The sequence below is a fragment of the Lynx canadensis genome, chromosome D3 (genome assembly GCF_007474595.2).
Source record: "Lynx canadensis isolate LIC74 chromosome D3, mLynCan4.pri.v2, whole genome shotgun sequence".
NCBI classification, from domain to species: Eukaryota; Metazoa; Chordata; class Mammalia; order Carnivora; family Felidae; genus Lynx; species Lynx canadensis.
The window spans coordinates 64,550,287-64,569,000 of NC_044314.2; the positions used below are offsets into that span (position 1 = coordinate 64,550,287).

The window sequence follows — 18,714 nt, forward strand, 5'->3', positions numbered from 1 at the left end:
AAGAACCACTCTAGCTGCTGTGTACCAATTCCTGGAGCTGGGGGCCCACACCCTCCCACGGCTCCCCTCAGCGTGATGTCACCCAGCCACGTACCCCCAGCCCCAAGTCCTCAATCCCCAGCCTGCGCAGTGGCCCCCATGGCCCCTGCTTGTCCTCACCACTGGTGGGTTCTGACCCGTGGGCACTGGTAAGCTTGGAGAGCACCATGCAAAACGGGACAACAGCCCTCGCTCCACTCACGTGGCTGCCGGGTTGATGTACTTGCCCACCCCCTGGCGGTACGTCTGGGGGCCCTGGCTCCCCGGCTTGGGCTGGCTTGTTTTCACTGTGCTTTCTGGGGCCACCTCCTCGAGCTGCGTCTTCTTCCGCTCCTCAGCAATCTGTGAGGAAACAGGACAACAGCTGGCCCGGAGCTCCTCAGGCTGGGCAAGTTCCCCAGAAGCCCTGCCCACCTGGTGGCTGAGGCCCCCTCACCTGAGCGTCAGCCTCCTCGTAGGGGTCCACAAACACCGTGGTGGAGTCAATGCGGATCTCCTCCTAGCAGCAGAGGGAGGCAAATGAGGGGCCGGCAGAAGGCAGCAGGCCCCTCCTAAGCCACCTGCCTGATGCCAGGCCTGAGCAGCGGTCCCTCTACTCTCCCTGAGTACATACCTTAGGGCGGTCAGTTTTGGGGTCACTCTCCACGTTCTCCATGGCTGTCAGTGTGTCAAAGCCCCCAACAACCCTGCAGCAGGGGGACAGGGGTACTCTGTGCTGCAGGCAGTGAACCCCCAAAAGCCAAGTCCCTGTGGCATGCCAGGAAGAAGGGCAGAGGATGGGCCTGAGAAGGTCCCATAGGGGTGAGGGCCATGGCCCAGGGAGGAGGGGCCGAGGGGAGAGGTAAGAGCAGGGCCAGTGGGCCACCTGGCTTGTTGAAAGTTTTATTGGGACGTAGCCACACCCATTGCTTCTATGCTAGTGCCTTTGGCGCTACAGACAGCTGAGCTGAGGGTTGTGACAGACCATGAAGCCAGGAAACTGGAAATACCATCCGGGCCTTCACAAAACAAGAGGACAGAGAACAAACATGGACCAGACTTGAGAATTGGAACCATCCAGAGGAGAGCCTGAGGGGGGTGAGTTCAGGGAGGGCAGCTGGCCAGAGGGGGCTAGAGCTCCTCTCAGCCAGCAGGTCTGCATGGCCATGACCGTGGCAGTGATGGTGATGAGGGCAAATGAGCATGGAGCCAGGCGAGGGGGAAAGGCAGTGAGAGGGTCCCACTGGGGAAGAAGCCCACCCGCACCCCAGACCTCAGCAGCAGCTTCTCTTACCGCCCGAAGATAGTGTGCTTCTTGTCAAGGTATGCGCAGGAGCGGAAGGTGATAAAGCTGGGCAAGGAAGAGAGGTCATCAGGACGAGCGTGCAAGCTCCCCCACCCAGCCTGACTTGGGTCATGGCTTCTGGGCACAAACCAGGCGTCCTCGTCCCTCAAGAGCTATTCTGGGAAGCTGGAGCTCACTCGCGTGTGTGGCCTTCATGCCCTGCCCGTCCAGGGGACCAGGACCCCTGGCTCCCCAGGAAGAGGCCCAGGGCACAGCTGCCTGGGAAGGAGCAGGAGAGGCTGTGCCTCCAGACCCGGCTACTGCCACCTCCTGTCAGGCAGACACTGCCAAAGCCTGCAGGGAGAGGCTGCTGGGGGAGTGAGTGGCTGGGGAAACTGGACACCAGAGCCTACACCAGTGTGACAGCAGCTCAAGGAGCAGGGACTCTGAACTGGAAGAAAGGACACGAGCAGGAAAGGGAGCAAAGACACTGAGGAACATGGGTAAATACCCATAAACACTGACCAAGTAAATTTTTACATCTAGTTTGGTATAAAAATGAGTGAAATTCAAATGCCTAACTATACTAATGTGAGATGGTAGAGCTGGGGGGCCAGGACTGGAAGGATCTGTCTGGGAGGGAGAGAGATAACTAACTAGTAACTATAGACTTTAAATAAATCTACTTAAGTGACACATCTAATTTCCAAATCAGGAGAAAGAAATGAAAAATATTTTTTAATTTTTTTTAACATTTATTTTTGAGACAGAGAGAGACAGAGCATGAATGGGCGAGGGTCAGAGAGAGGGAGACACAGAATCTGAAACAGGTTCCAGGCTCTGAGCTGTCAGCACAGAGCCCGACGCGGGGCTCGGACTCACGGACCGCTAAATCATGACCTGAGCCAAAGTGGGCCGCTTAACCGACTGGCCGCCACCCAGGTGCTCCGAAAAATATTTTTTAAAAGGGTGACTAGAAAGCACAAATGAAGGTAACAGAAAGCAATCCAGACACTGTCTGGAAAGTTAGGTATGCACTTATGACTGTCAGGCTGAGGTAAAATAGTCCCCACTCCAGCATGTGTTGTTAGAAAGACAGCCCCAAGACTTCAAGGATCTAGAAAGCTCCAAGTTAAAGGATGGAAGGAGATGTTTAACAAGAGATGGAGGCAAAAGCATTCTGGGGCGGATCCCGGTGCATAAGGGCATGAGGCCACACCCCTGGAAGTGGTGCAGGCCGGGCAGCCTGCTGGGACACGGTGCGATGCCACCCACATCCCCGACAACCCACAGCATGCACACACGCACACACACCTGGCAGGGACGGAAGGCTGAAGCACATTCCTCCAGGGACAGCACTCCCTTGGGGCCCACCAGGTCTGACCCGATGACAAGGCCAGCGGGCAGGTGTCCACAGACGTCAAAACCCACAACTGTGCAGACCTTAACTCTGGCCACCGAGTGGGTCACTCGCTACCACTCATTTCTAACACACATGGGGAACCTTAAAAGGGAATGAAATAGTCCCAAAGAAAAAAAAGGAAACAAAAACAATGAAAGGGCAAAGACATAATACAAAGAAGTCTCAAATTAGTTCTTTGACCTAAGAAGAAAGTGCCGTCAACATATACAGACTCAAATGTCTTCAGGGTGGAGAGCAAGATGCGAGGCTAAGAAAGGAGAGAAAGAGAAGAGAAACAGGAAGAAGCCATTAAAGATGGAAACTGAGGGAACTTACATGAAGTAAAAACAGAGAAGCCTTTCGTGAGCCATTAAGGAGAGTGGGAAAGGAGATACGGTGAGCAACAGGAAAAGAGATGCCATGGAAGCAAGTTTGGAAATCTAGACATGGACCAGTTACATTCTGGCAAAACAGAAACGTGGGCCAGTTGGCCCACGGAGTGGAATCTGACTAAGGAATTAGAGTGAATGATCTGCAAAAGCTGTCCTTGACAAGCTAACTGAACAAGCAGCTGACTCCAATCTAAGTTTAACCACCCCAGGCTATAAAGTGAGGGCAGGCTCACTGTGCAGGCTGCACCCTCTCAGACTCTGGTCCCACCAAACCAGTTCTGACAAGCCACACCTGGCTCCAGAAGATAGATAGTGGCACATGGTCTAAAACAGTGGTCGTCGGACCATCATTGCACAGCAAGGACCAGACCGGGTTTACTCCAGAACAAAGGACTGACAGACAGCAAGGCTGGTCAGCCCAGAGGATACATCCACAAATTCCAGGAGGAAAGGAAAACCATAGGACCATAGTAACAGATGCTAAGAGAAAAACATCTGGAAATGCCACAGTCTCTCCAAAAAAGTAGGCCCCAAAACAAATTTGACCAGATGGCAAAACATGTTACGCCCACTCCTCTCCTTACAGGCCTATGAAGTGACTGGTGTTCACACTAGAAGAGAAGACAGAACACCACCTTGTGCTGATAAACGTGAGTATCTAGAAAACCCAAGACACTCTTAACAAAAACTATCTGAGTTATAAGAGAATTTGATAAAGTAGCTAGATATAAAATAGACTTTCTTGGGCGCCTGGGTGGCTCAGTCGGTTGAGCATCTGACTTCAGCTCAGGTCATGATCTCATGGTTTGTGAGTTCGAGCCCCGCATCAGGCTCTGTGCTGACAGCTCGGAGCCTGGAGCCTGCTTCGGATTCTGTGTCTCCTTCTCTCTCTGCCCATCCCCTGCTTGTGCTCTGTCTCTCTCTCTCAAAAAAAAATAAATAAATGTAAATAAATAAATAAATAAAATAGGCTTTCTCCACATGCGCAACAGAATTGGAAAAGAATTCTCATTACAAAAATATCACAAGTCATAAAATCCTTAATGAACAGGCTTATCCAGGAAGGCAGGGAGCCCAGGTGAAGAAAACTATAAAGCCACATTAAAAGATATAAAACACAGCCTCACAGAATGTCAAGACACATTCATAAATGGAAGAGGTCATACATCTATCCTTCCAAACTATCAACATCACATCACTCCAATTAGAACCCCCATAGTCTGCTGTAGATAAAATGATCTTAAAATCTGGGGTGTGTGGCAGGCTCAATCGGTGGAGCATGCACTCTTGATCTTGATGTTTTAAGTTCAAGCCCCACACTGGGTGTACAGCTTGAGAAAAAAATAAAATCAGGGCACCTGGTGGCTCCATTGGTTTAAGCGTCCAACTTTGGCTCCGGTCATGATCTCGTGGTTTGTGAGTTCGAGCCCCACATTGGGCTGTCTGCTGTCAGCACAGAGCCCACTTTGGATACTCTGTCTCTCTCCCTCTCTGCCCCTCCCCTGCTTATGCACGCTCTCTCTCAAAAAGTCTTTTTTTTTCAATGATTATTTTTGCGAAAAAGATCACGCGTATGCACACGCACACAAGTTGGGGAGAGGCAGAGAGAGGGAGACAGAGAATCCCAAGCAGGCTCCACACTGTCAGTACAGAGCCCAACTCGGGGCTCTTGGTCCCATGACCCTGAGGCTCAAGACCTGAACAGAAATCAAGAGTCAGATGCTCAACCGACTGAGCCACCCACGTGCCCCTGTATTTTTAAGAGCTTTTTAGTCATTGATATTCCAGATGTTTTTCCCAGGTATTTTCCATTTGACAAGATCCCAGATAATATTTTGTTTTAATGTTACTTTTTGAGAGAACAGGGGAGGGGCAGAGAGAAAGCAGGGCAGAGACAAAGTGGGGCAGAGCATCTGAAGCAGGCTCTGTTCTGAGAGCAGAGAGCCTGAGGCCGGGCTCGAACTGTAAGTTCGAGATCATGACCTGAGCCGAAGTTAGACACTCAACGGACTGAGCCACCCAGGCACCCCTGCCGTTGACTCACCTCTAATATGAGGGTGCCCATCAGAGCCCCTGTCAAGTGTGCCTGGTTGGCCCCAGACACCACGGGCACAGTGGAGAAGGGGGTGCTGGGACTGCCTGGGCCCCAGGGTGTCCTCTCTCAAGGGAGGCCCCTTTTGTATCCTGATGGTCCCCTAGCTTAGGTGACTCGTTCCAGGTGATTTTCCATAAATCCTTTACATCCTAAGCCAGGGCCCTCCTGCTGGGTGCTTCCTACAGAGAAGGTGCTCCTCCAGCAGGTGTTCTAGGAGAGGCCCGGCTCCTTTCCCCACCTCCTCCCAGGCATGTGTTACATCCTTGTGTAAATCAGGGCCTAATTCCAGATTATATATACATATGCACACACAAACTTCCTCATAAAAAGTGAGCAAAGAGGAAAGAGTTGACAAAGAACAAGCAGAAACTAAAGACTTTTAAAAATCAGAAATAATGAAACTCAGTGAACTCCTCCAGCTCCCAAGAGAGGGAATGATTGAGGCCAAGCGAAACCCTGCCTAGCTGGGCACCCCCATTCTACCCAGCTGCACGGCTCTGCGGGGGAATCCCATCAAACGTCCAGGAAAGCCACCACTCCTGCCCCGCTCGATGCCACCATCATCGGCCCCCACATTGCACAGACCGATCTCCCCTGCCCTGCCAGCCCCATTGTGCAAGGCTCCTCCGGAAAACTGTCTTGCCGCTGCCCCACAGACATCCCCCACCCCTGTCCCTCCCAGGTTGAGTCTGGCTGTTCCCCTTCCCACACTCACTTCCGGTGGGCCCTCACCCCTCGCCTTTTCATCTAGACCAGGGTGGCCAGGTCTTTACTTCCAGCTCATTCTCACCCCCTTGGCTGACCCACTAGGACCAGGCTGAGTGTCCCAAGCATCTTACACCTCAATGCTGCAAGCAGAATTCTCACACCCTCACTGGGTCTCCCCATTTCCAGAAATGCACTACAAGTTCTAGCCACCCCTGCCCCCCATCATGCACTCTCCCCACAGCCCGGGCCAGCCACACCCACACCCGCATCTGCCTCCTACAGCCGCTCTGGGTCTCTGTGTAACCACCCATGTCTATTCTTTTATGGGCACATACAAAGCACACACACTTGGGGGGTGGGGGAGTGGTGAGTCTCCCCCCGGAGTGCTGCCCACTTTCTGGGTGGGATTCAGGTAGTGTATGCTCTCTAGGGCAAAGCTGAGAGGGAGAACCCACCCACAGCTGCTGGCTGACTCACAATTGAGACTTGTTGGTGTTGGGCCCCGAGTTGGCCATGCTGAGGATACCCCGGCCCGTGTGCGAGAGGTTGGGCCGGAATTCATCTTTGAAGGGCTTTCCCCAGTACGACTCCCCACCTGGAAGAGAAAGCAGCATGACTGGCAGTAAGAATGACTGGGTCCCAGGCCAAGTGCAGCCCAAAGGACGAAGCCCAGCTCTGGAAATGTGTGTTGAGTCCCAAGGGGCACTGCTGCCAAGTACCTCAGAGGGCAGCCCTGGCCCCGAGGGACCCTCATCACTATCTCCCCATGGACTCCTCCCAGCCCCCAGGTCCTTCAGAGCCCCTACATGGGGCCAGGCCCCTAGTACAAGGAGTAGAAGGTGAAAACCACAGGTTATTACTGCTCACACCACGTGGGGTGAGGGAGTGGCCCGGGCCCAAGGAGCCAACAGGCTGAAGGGTTCAAGAGGCAGCAAGAAGGCAACATGTTGCTTTTCATCCTCTAACCAGGCCTTACAACCATCTCAAAATGAGAAAAATGAGGGATGTGCCTGAGGTCACACAGCAGGCTGGTGGCTGGTCTGTCACATTCCACATCTGGAGCTCTCAGCACAGCCTGCACCCACCTACCCCCTCGCGGCCTATGAAGCAGCCAAAGCTGCCAGGGTGGCCCCCATACTAGTACCTACCTGTGCCTGTGCCAGTGGGGTCTCCCCCCTGGATCTGTGAGAAGACAAGAAGCCAGTCAGCAAGCTGTACCCCTTGAGCCCGAGGCCCTGCCTGGCCCTCCTGCCACCGCCCACCACCACTGGCTGAATGAACTCCCCACCTGCCAGGGGGGCTCAAGGGAGTTCTGGGTGAGGACAAGGCCCTCCTAGGCCACTTCTCTGCACAAGCCTAGTGTGGCCAGGCTGGGGACTCTTAGGGGTCAGCCTGCAGGCTCCCTGCCCTGAAAAAAAGGGGCTCATAGGAATCACTCCCAGGAGTCACCTGCAGGACTCACGCTGGCCAGGAGTCACAGGGCCCCTACAAAGAAGCAAGTCTTTGGCCAGTGCTGACTCTTGTCACTCACCACAAAGTTCCTGATGGATCTGTGGAAGATGGTGCCATCGTAATACTGCTTCTTGCAGAGTTTGATGAAGTTTTCACAGGTTTTTGGTGTCTACAAAATAGCCCAGATACTTCTGTGAGGCAAGGAGCAACTGATGCAAGGATCACAACTGCCACCCAGGGCCCTTACCGTGCAGGGGCAATGGTCTGCTGCCCAGCCCAGACATGGTAAAGAAGGACCTGTGAAGCTAAGTGACAAGACGCTTGTATCTGCTGTGACCCTAAGCCAGGGCCGTGGAGAGACACTTGAACAAGTGGGGGGCAGGGGTGTGTGTGTGGAGCCTGACCCCTTTTGTGTGAAGGTTGTGCACGCAACTGCTCAGAGCACGGACCAAGGAAATGCAGTGCACCGCTAACAGGGTCCCTAACAGAAAGGGAGGTGGGGGCACCATACTTTCTGGAGACCAAGTGGAATTTTTTACCATGAGCATGTGCCAAGTGCAGCTATGTATTTAAGACCCTGGCAAGGGCCTGGACTTAGGTGGAGGGGATGGCAGCCACCTACCATGTCGCAGTGCAGCTCCAGGTTGAGGTCGCCCTTGTTGGTGTGCAGCCGCACATAGCCCTTCTTCTTCACAAACTGGTAGCGCAGCACATCCTCATCGATGGCAGCTGCAAACCGAGGCCAGAGCTCTGTGCTGCCCTCCATCTCGGGCAAGCCCACCCCACACCAGACTCTAGGGCCGGGGACGCAGCCCCAGCTTTGGGAAGAGCCCAAGAGTCTTCCTGGTCTGAGCATAGGCTCACAGGGGCCACAGTGGCAGGACAGGGTGAGTGTACAGGTAGAGGGATGAGGAAGGGCTCAGAGGTTAAGGAGGTACTAGAAAAGCCTGGACACAGCAGGCTAGGAGGGGCAAAGGGGATGGTGGGGACTTGGGAGGCTGAGAACACAAGAGGAAGGGGCGTGGGGACAGTGCCAAGGTGGGACGTGGGCTGGAGCCCAAGGCAGGGCAGCCCCGGCAGGTGGAGGGAGGACCTTCTACTCCCGGCCTGGCCCCCCTGCAGCCTCTGCCATCCCGGACAAACATACTTTCCAAAAGGGCCTATGGCTGCCTGACCATGCCTGAGTTGCCTAAGCACCCATGAAGGTCAGGCACGATAAAGTGATGCTCAAGGGGGCGCCCTGCCCTTGGATGCTGTTAAGCAGCACTGCTGGAGATGAAGGTGCAAAGGCAGCTACCTGCTTCGTGCGTAGTCTCTGGAACCATGGCAGTGGAGGTGAAGGAGGCGCTGACCTTGCCAGTGGAATAGTGCGCCTGGAGAGGAAACCACATGGGTGCATTAGCGGTGCCCTGAGAGGCTGGGGCCCCACTGCTCAGGCCCTGCTTGGTGCCCTTCCTCCAAGAAACTGTCCATGGCCGCCGGCCACAGAGCCCAGCAGGGACCTCCTGGGGGCTGGGCCCTCTAAGAGCTCACGGACTGAGGGGACCGAGCCGGGGTGCTCGCAACACAGGGCCCCGCCTGTGCAGGAGGCTAAGGCTGAGCTGGCCAAGGCTCTCATGTAAACTGAAACCCTGGAAGTAAGTAGAAACTGGTCACCTCTGGTATTCACAGTACCAGGGACTCTAGTTCTTTTGCAAACGTTTCAACTTTTTACAGTAAACACACTGCCTTTTTAATCAGGAAAAAATAAACCCCAATAGGTTTTATTTTTATCTAAGACAGTGGGAAAAAAAAGATTTCTCCCCATTAGAAGGAAATACATCAAAATACTAAGCACTGTTGTTTTAGAGGAATGGGATTATTAACCACAACCCTTCTTTTCTTACTTTTGCAAATTTTTCTGGATAATTCTTTAAGGATGGAGCCTCAGAGCCCCCTCTGTCCCCCTCATCCCCCATAGCCCTGCCCGAACAGGCCATGTGTGGCCTCCAGCACCCCACCTGCCATCCCCAGCCTCCTGAGGCCCATTTTCAATGCAGCCCTCCTATGGGCCTCCAAGGGGCACGTGGGCTCTGAGGGGTCCTGGCCACCCCCCTCCAAGTGTATCCCAAGGCCTCCATGAGTCCCTTCACCAAGACCTCTGAGGGGCTGAGCTGGGCAGGCTGGCTGAGCTGGCAGCTGTGTGGCCCTCTGCCTACTCACAGCATTCAGCTTGTCCACTTTCTTCTTCTCTGGGACTTTCATGGTGGCAGCCAGAACCTCGTCCCCTTTGAACTCTTTGTAGAGCTCCTGCAGCGTCTCTCGGGTCTCGGTGTTTGTATTTTTCAAATAATAAGATGGGTCCTGTTTGGCCTTTTCTTCATCTATAAAACAGCACAGTGGCCCTGATCAGCCGAGCCCCCAGCAATGTCCCCAAATGTGCACGACAGGGACAGGAGGCCAGAGCCTGCTGTAATAGTGGAAGCCCAGGCTAGGACTTAGGCTGGGTAACCTGAACCTCCATCACAGTGATGCTTTCCTGGTAGCTATGATGAAGAAAAGGGTGTGCAGAGGGAGAGAGAGCGAGGAAACGGCTCACAAGGGTACAAGTCAACCCGCCCACAGTGTTCTCCACAGTCGGCTCTGGTCTGTCCCCAGCCGTGACCTGGCCCCAGTGGCTCATACACAGCCCTGCACCAAATGACATTGGGAGCAGCAACCAACTAGCTGAGCAGTGGCCACAGTCACCACCCCTCACGGACTACCTATTCCCACAATGAGAACAGAGCCAATTTCTAAGAAGCGAGTGGAGGACCTGGGAGAGGAAGCAGCCTAGAAGGGCCTTGGAGCTGGGTGTTGAGTGGGGAAGAGGCGGCAGCCAGGCCTCCATGGCATGAGGCGGTGGGCACCAAGGATACTGGCCCCAGCTGGGACGCCCACAACAGGCCCCCTGTGGGCAGGCATGGGCCAACAAGGTCCTGCCAACTTCAGCACAGAAGCTAAGTGTAGCCAGTCTAGGCTTGAGCAAGACTCCTGGATGCTCCAGCCCCAGGAAGGTGAGGGCTTTACCCAGAAAGCACTGGCACCCAAACCCCTGGCACCCAAACCAGCTGCCATTGCACCTACCAGGATCTGTTATTTTTATGTTATTCTTCACATGAAAGAAGTTGGAGACATTGAATTTGTCCAAATTGGTGGGGTCCTGCAGCAAAAAGAACACACACAGCACAGTGAGCCAGGCAGTGAGGCAGGCAGGTGGCCTGAGTGCTGGGGTTGGGAAGGAGAGGCCAGTGGCAGCACAGAGATCTGGGGTGTCGAGCAGGGAATGGAGGGTGGGCGTCAGGGGTCAGGGGAGGGCTCTGCCTGAGCACGGCCAGGAGCAGGGGTGGGGTGGGGACAGTGATATAAATGGCTAGCTGCTCTCCAAACTGTGTCCCCTTCTCCCTAGCACACGGAAGATGAGCATGTCTCGCATCAGGCAGCCATGGGACGGATGCAGTTTCGTGGAGGGGATGCAGGCAGAATGGGGCACCCATCTTAGCCTCCCACATGCCACACCCCACGCTCCCTTCGGCCGGCTGCCACAGACCCCTTGGTGCCTCAGGTCCTGGTGACAGCAAGCCCACACTGTGGGAGGGAATGTGCACGGACCTCCGATGAGGACAGGACAAGCCCTGGATGGGAGGGGTCCACAAAGGCCACCCCTGGTTTCTAAGTCCAGGTCTTTCAGGAACCCACTCTCTGACACTCAGAGGCACACCCTAGCCCTATGCTCACCACTGGGGTAGAGCACACACCAGCCCATCCTCTCCCACTTGGATACGGAGATGGCTCTGGGGCAGAGAGGAGCAGCCTTGACGTAGCAAGGGCAGGCACTGGAAGAAGAGATGTGAAGCGGCCTCCTGAAGGCTCAGGCTGACAGAGAGCAGGGGTGCTGCCAGGAGCTGAGGGCAGCTGGGAAACAGCAGGCAGGTCACAGAGCCTGGGTGGAGAGGTGGGGTTGGCAGAGGGGTGCCACGGTCCCTCCTGGGAACAGCAGTGGGAAGGGGACACCCACCTGGAGGGTGATGATGTCCTGCCGAGAGAAGGGCTCGTCTGTCAGCAGGTCTCGGAAGTTCTTGGCCTTGATATTTAGTTGCTCCACTGCCTACAGCCAAGAGAGAGCCCACTGTTACAGTGCTGGCCCCAATGCTGGCACCAGGAGCCTGGAGCCCACCCAGATGACAGCGCCATCTCAGAGGTGAGGAAAAAGACGGGACCCACCAAGGGCTCACAGCAGTGACCCCACCACTGAGGGCGGAGCTTGATGAGCCTGAAAGATTCAAATTCAGCCATTTGAGCAAAGCTCACCAAAGGACACTCTCATGATACACATCTTATGTCAATAAGCAGGCTCAACAAGGCCAGCCATGCATCTCTATCAAAGCCCTTCCACCAAATCTGTGCACTCTTTGGGCAAAAGTGACCCCTGGAGCCCCGAGGGTGGCACTGGCCACCAGGACCCTGCCAACAGCTGGTGACAGGTCTGATAACATCTCAGGGAGGGTTTCCCTGCAACATGGGGCCCACACCCTGCTCTGTACCCTGTGCTGGCATACCCAGAGCAGGAGGACAGGTATGGAAATCAGGGCCTCCTCACCCTCACACTTGCCCACCAGCCTGCATCTGCTCCTCCTGGGGACTCCACCAGGACGCAGTGGAGGGGGGCTCCGTGCTCCCCTCAGCCCCAGGCCTGCCCTCAGAGCACAGGTTCCCTTCCAGGGCCCAGTCAGTGAAGATGAAGATGGTGGGAAGGACCCCTGGGGTACAAAAGAACTGGCCAGGTTTCAGGTCTGGAGGCTGCAGGAAGGGCACACCTCTTCCTGTCTGCGCTGACAGCTCTCAGAATGTAGGCTCCACGGGGACAGGCTGTGCCCACTGCACCCAGTGCAACCTTAACGCCAGCCCAGGGTTTCCCTGGAGCATACACCCAAAGAGCCTGCATGGGACACAGCTCCCAAGAACCCACCTCATAGGTATAGACATTGCCCGTGGTCTTGACAGCTACGATGTGGGTGTTGTTGGTGAACACGGTGAATAGCACTGGGCAGTGGTACTTTCCTAGAAAGAAGGCTCATCATCAGGGAAATACAAATCAAAACCACAATGAGATACACCTCACACCTGTCAGAATGGCTAACATTAACAACTCAGGCAACAACAGATATTGGTGAGGATGCGGAGAAAGAAGAACCCTTTTGAATTGCTGGTGGGAATGCAAACCGGTGCAGCCACTCTGGAAAACAGCGTGGAGGTTCCTCAAAAAATTAAAAATAGAACTACCCTACGACCCAGCAATTGCACTACTAGGTATTTATCCAAGGGATACAGGTATGCTGTTTCAAGGGGACACATGCACCCCCATGTTTATAGTAGTGCTGCTGACAATAGCCAAAGTATGGAAAGAGCCCAAATGTCCATCGATGGATGAATGGATAAAGAAAATGTGCTGTATATATATGTGTGTGTACACACACACACACACACAATGGAGTATTACTCAGCAATCAAAAAGAATGAAATCTTGCCATTTGCAACTACATGGGTGGAACTGGAGGGTATTATGCTAAATGAAATTAGAGAAACACAAATATCATATGACTTCACTCATATGTGGAATTTAAGATACAAAACAGATGAACATAAGGGAAGCAAAAATAATATAAAAACAGGGAAAGGGAACAAAACATAAGAGACTCTTATTTTGTTTTTGTTTTTTAATATTTACTTATTTTTGAGAGAGTGAAAAAGATACAGCATGAGCAAGGGAGGGACAGAAAGAGAAGGAGACACAGAATCCAAAGCAGGCTCCAGGCTCTGAGCTGTCAGCACAGAGCCTGACGCAGGGCTCGAACTCACAAACCACGAGATTATGACCTGAGCTGAAGTCAGATGCTCAACCAACTGAGCCACCCAGGCGCCCCTAACATAAGACACTCTTAAATATAGAAAACAAACTGAGGGGGGCGCCTGGGTGGCGCAGTCGGTTAAGCGTCCGACTTCAGCCAGGTCACGATCTCGCGGTCCGGGAGTTCGAGCCCCGCATCAGGCTCTGGGCTGATGGCTCAGAGCCTGGAGCCTGTTTCCGATTCTGTGTCTCCCTCTCTCTGCCCCTCCCCCATTCATGCTCTGTCTCTCTCTGTCCCCCAAAAAATAATAAACGTTGAAAAAAAATTAAAAAAAAAAAAAAAAAAGAAAACAAACTGAGGGTTGCTGGAGGGCTTGTGGATGGAGGCATATGCTAAATGGGCAAGGGGCATTAAGGAGAACACTTGTTGGGATGAGCACTGGACTCTACTCCCTGAAATCATTATTGCACTATATGCTAACTTGGATGTAAATTATAAATACATAAATAAATAATAAATGAATGAATAAATGGGAGGAAGGAAGGAAGGAAGGAAGGAAGGAAGGAAGGAAGGAAGGAAGGAAGGAAGGAAAGGGAAAGAGGAAGGGAGGGAGGGAGGGAGGAAGGACGGATGGACGGATGGAAGGAAAGACAGGAGGGAGGGAGGGAGGACACGCAGAGACCAGAGAAAGGCCCAAGGTCAGAGAAAAGGAGGAGGCAAAACTCTGTGTCTGCATGCCCAGAGTGGAGACCCAGAGGGACAGTCAGATACTCAAGCCCCCTCCTCCCACTCCACTGGGAAACTCCTAGTCATTCTGCAAAACCCAACCCTTACTTGGCCTTCCTTGGAAGAGTCTGCTCCATCAGCCCCCAACCCACTGCTAACTATCACCACCCTGGCCCCATCCTCCATCTCAGACCTTGCCACATTCCATCACCTATGTTACTGCAACAAACTCCCATTGCCCTCCCTGCCCCTGCCCTGCCAACTCCGCACCAGGCAGCCAGGAAGCCTGTTCAAGTAAGTCTCAACAAATAAACTGAGAAAAAAGGGCAGGAGAATATTTGCAGATTAAGAGACTTAGATATCAAAGACACGGATTTGTGTGGACTTAAAAAAAAAAATCTTGATTTGAAAACTTAAAAAAAAAAAAAAAAGGAATGCATTCCAGAAATTTGACCACTGGCTGGATATTTGACAATACTAAGGAATTCCTGTTAATTTTTTAGGTGGGATGATGGTAGTATGACTAGTTTTGGAGTCCTTATCTTTTGGAGATACACACTAACGTACTTAAGCATGAAATGATACAGTACCTGATATTTGCTTCAATATCACCTATGCACATGGCAGCACAGATAAAATCAGACAGCCCGGAGTGGATGGGACTGAAGCTGGGTGATGGATGTGGGGCAGGGGATCACCATACTAATTCTACTTTAATGTGTCTGAAGTTTTCAATTAAAAACAAAGCAAAAAGGGCAGTCAGTCATTTGAACATCCAACTCTTGATTTCAGCTTGGGTCATGATATCACAGTTCATGGGTTTGAGCCCTGTGTCAGCGTGGAGCCTACTTGGGATTCTCTCTCAATTTCTCTCTGTCCTTCCCTCGCTCGCTTGCCCACACTCTGGTTCTCTCTCTCAAAATAAATAAACATAAAGAAAGAAAGCAAAGAAAGGTGCTTACTGGTCAAAAGTGTTTAAAAAAAACAAACAGGTGAAAGGTCAAACTTGTCTTTTCCTCTCTGGCTGGTATCTGAGAGTCCTGTGGCTGCCTGGACCCTGCATGACTGCCCGGCACCATCCCCAACCCTGACCCCTCTGACTGAAGCCCCTGCTTCCACCCCTTGTACTATTCCAGCAATAATGGACTGCTCAGGGCCTTTGCACTGGCTGTGCCCCCTGCCTGGAATGCTTTCCCCCACATCTCCACAGGCCTCCTCTTTCATCAGATTCCCACTCAAATCCTATCAGTGTGTTTTCCTAGGAGTCTCTTCCCTCATCTTTAACTTTGGTTGGTGGTAGAAGCAGTATCTGACACACTAAGGTGATCTGTTTTCCAGTTTCCTCCCTTGCCATTCCAGAAGCTTTTATTCCAGAAGGGATGTAGCCTATTCTGCTCTCTGCATGTGGTAGGTGCTCAGTAAATATTTGCTGAATGAGAGACACACTGTGGGCCTCTCTAACTCAGCTGATCTCAGAGAGGAAGATCTACACCACTTGGCTACCGGTCCCTGACCTCCAGGGACTGTCCACAAAGCACTGTGCACACTCACTCATTTACAGCGAACTAGCACCTATTGTGAGCCAGGCTCTGGGGTGAGATAGGACTGCCCGGTCCCAGCTTCACGTGTTTCAGCATCTCCCCAAAATGTACGTTCCTGGTTAGCAGAGACAACCCCCACCATGGCATCTATATGGGCCAAGAGAACTGTGCCAGGCCCACAAAGAACCAAGAGCAAGGTTGGTGCCTGTGGGGGTCACCTCAACTCTGGTATCTGATGAATAAGAATGGTGGAGGGAGGGGTACCTGGGTGGATCAGTCGTTGAGTAATTAACTTTGGCTCAGGTCACGATCTCGCGGTTCATGAGATCAAGCCCGGCATCGGGCTCACTGCTGTCAGCACAGAGCCTGCTTCAGATCCTCTGTCCCTCTCTTTCTGCCCTTCCTCCACTTGCACTTTCTCTCAAAAATAAACAAACATTAAAACAAAACAAAACAAAAAAAAGAATGGCTGAGAGTGCAGAGAGATATAAAGCAGGAGGACCCCAGGGCTGGGGTGGGCTTTACAACCAGTGGTGAGGAGAAGCCCAGACTAAGAGCTGCCTGGCGAATCCATCACACTGCCCATACCTACTGCCCTGGGCCTCAGTCTGAGCAGCTTCTGGTTCCAGTGATGAGCAGACCAGCGCCTCATCCAGACAGGGTCCATGCCCACAGGACCCAACTATACACACAAAGGCCACCAACAACCCTCACAGCCCCACTGCCCTTGCGGGAAGAAATATCCCACCCACCCCCAGCTTTAAACAACTTGGACCTTTAAGGAAAAATTATACATCTTTTTTTTTTTTTTAATTGGGGTAAAGTACATATAAACCTTTGCTACTTTAATCATTTTATAATTTTAAGTAACCTCTACTGCCAACATGGGGCTTAAACTCAAGAGTCATGTTGTCCATTGACTGAGCCAGCCAGATGCCCCTACATCTTTGAAAAATTAAGTGCCTGGGATGGGGTGCCTAGGTGGCTCAGTCAGTTAAGCACCTGACTCTTGATTTCAGCTCAAGTCATGATCTCATGATTCAGGAGACTGAGCCTCGGGTCGGGCTCTGTGCCAATATGATGGGGTCTGCTTAGGATTTTCTCTCTCCCTCTCTCCCTCTCTCTGCCTCTCCCTCACTCGCACATGCTCTCTCTCAAAAATAAATAAACATAAAAAAGAAAAAAAACCATGTCTGGCTTGATCAGAAAGGAATGATGGATTCTGCAGAGATCTTGGTGAGAGACAGGGGCTATGGGGTCTGTGGGCCAATTTTTGAATTGGGTGTCAAAGGGATCACTCACCTTCGTTGTTCTTTGCAAAGTTCAGCTTGATCAGGGACCTCCCATCCAGCTTCTGGAAGGAAAATAATTAATAATTAGTAACAATGATGGGGCGCCTGGGTGGCTCAGTCGGTTAAGTGTCTGACTTCGGCTCCGGTCATGATCTCACAGTTTGTGGGTTCGAGCCCCGCGTCGGGCTCTGTGCTGACAGCTCAGAGCCTGGAGCCTGTTTCAGATTCTGTGTCTCCCTCTCTCTCTGCCCCTCCCCCACTTGCACTCTGTCTCTCTCTGTCTCAAAAATAAATAAACATTAAAAAAAAAAATAATTAGTAACAATGAATAAGTGGCTGATGTGAAGAAATGCTGAGGCTATGAGGCTAGGTGAAGCAGAGACTGGAGGTCTCTGACCAAGCAAACCTTTACAGCTACAGGCAAGAGGAAAAGCCACACAGGTGCTGACCCAAGGCCCCCAGGACACAGAAGTAACCTGGAGAAGATGGGCTGTACAACCCAGGCTCTAAGTGGGCAAACTGCTCACAGGGGCAGACCCCCAGCTAGAGGTGGAGGCTGAGTGTGGAGATTTGTTTTATACTTCTCAAATGTTCAGACATTTTTATTGTGAGCACTGATTACTTCTGAAGCTAAAAAAATGTGTGTGTTTCTTCTTCTGGGTGGTGGATACAGAGATGGGCACCTACAATTCTACTGTATGACTATTTAAAACAGAATATTAAAAAGTGGGGGGAAAGGAATCAATATACCCAAATGCTGAGTGATTGTGATGGGATCCTCTATTTTCCAAAGTTCCTGCACTGTCTGCAGTTTACCTCTTCTGTGGGAAACTTTACAATAAAACAAAGTCCAGGAAGCCAGAGGAAAAATGCTGCCCCAGTGTGGGAGGGCTGGGTTGGAGGCAGTGAAGGGGGCTGTGGAGACCCCAGAAGGGGAGGCAAAGCTGTGCACCTAGGAGCACCTGAGGGCCCACAACCTGGCAGCCTCTGACCACTCTGGTGCGGGCCCAACCCTGACTACCTAACGCACAGAGAAAACGCTGGGTGGGCATCCCTGGGCCAGGCCCCCATGTCCTCACCCTCCTGAGTGGCCAGGCCACATGCGAAGCCTTGTGAGGCCACTGCCTGCTGGCCAGCCCACCCTTGTTCCTCCACGGCTGGTTTCATTCCTTCCTTTGCCACTCAATGGCCCTTCTCACCAGTGCAGGTGAGCATTAGACTCTACGACAGACCACAGGGTCCCTGCTCTGAGGTTGCTCCCATCAGAAAGCCCTCCTCCTTCAGGCCCAGGCACATGATCCAACCCAGAGAGACCCCATATACAACTCCTGGCGGGAGGCCAAGCCCAGGACATCTACATGTTTTGGGGGCCCTGACAAGCACCTGAGAAGCAAAATGTCCACAGTAACAATATCCACTGGGAAGGAGACAGAGGACATATGGACAAGAAAACACGAGAGGGGTCAGGGGCAGAGTGGGGCCTAAAAGACACCATTGACACCACAAAGCAGACCCTCAGCAGCAGAGGAGCCCCAACATCAGATGCTCCACTGAGGCAGAAGTGACCTTCATGTCAGGGAAGGCAATGTACCCCAAACACAAGCCAATCGCACGGGGCACAGGCAGGCAGCACAGACCCCATAGGAAGCCCCTGGAAGCCCACAGTGGCTCCCAGCAGACAGCCTCACAGAAAAACACTGCCAGTCACACTTTCAAATGACAACAAATGAGGAAGGACACAGCAGACACCTGAAAGAGAGCACTCTCCTTAGGGAGGCCAGACCACCAGCAGCACCTCAACCACCTGAGAGAAAAGTCCACAGGCTCTGGGCAGCCGGGCCCAGAACATGCACCACTGGTCTAGCCCTGTCTCATCCAAGGGCAGGGGAGCCACTCACTTGATCCAAGGGGCTCAAAACACCCTACACCCTGTCAC

General features: G+C 52.6%; 1 protein-coding gene across 2 annotated transcripts in view; it reads right to left on the reverse strand.

Annotated features, from left to right (window-relative positions):
* PPIL2 (peptidylprolyl isomerase like 2) overlaps positions 1–18,714 on the reverse strand; it is a 31,314-nt gene that overhangs the window by 2,460 nt on the left and 10,140 nt on the right. For both annotated transcript variants that reach the window (XM_030335749.1, XM_030335748.1), the window contains exons 6-19: positions 16,789–16,840; positions 12,340–12,431; positions 11,389–11,478; positions 10,458–10,533; positions 9,555–9,715; positions 8,650–8,725; positions 7,975–8,081; positions 7,432–7,521; positions 7,049–7,082; positions 6,378–6,495; positions 1,313–1,369; positions 653–725; positions 476–538; positions 242–381 (exon numbers count right to left, since the gene is read on the reverse strand). In XM_030335749.1, the coding sequence (XP_030191609.1) occupies positions 242–381; positions 476–538; positions 653–725; positions 1,313–1,369; positions 6,378–6,495; positions 7,049–7,082; positions 7,432–7,521; positions 7,975–8,081; positions 8,650–8,725; positions 9,555–9,715; positions 10,458–10,533; positions 11,389–11,478; positions 12,340–12,431; positions 16,789–16,840 (1,229 nt within the window). The remainder of the gene's footprint in view (positions 1–241; positions 382–475; positions 539–652; positions 726–1,312; positions 1,370–6,377; positions 6,496–7,048; positions 7,083–7,431; positions 7,522–7,974; positions 8,082–8,649; positions 8,726–9,554; positions 9,716–10,457; positions 10,534–11,388; positions 11,479–12,339; positions 12,432–16,788; positions 16,841–18,714) is intronic.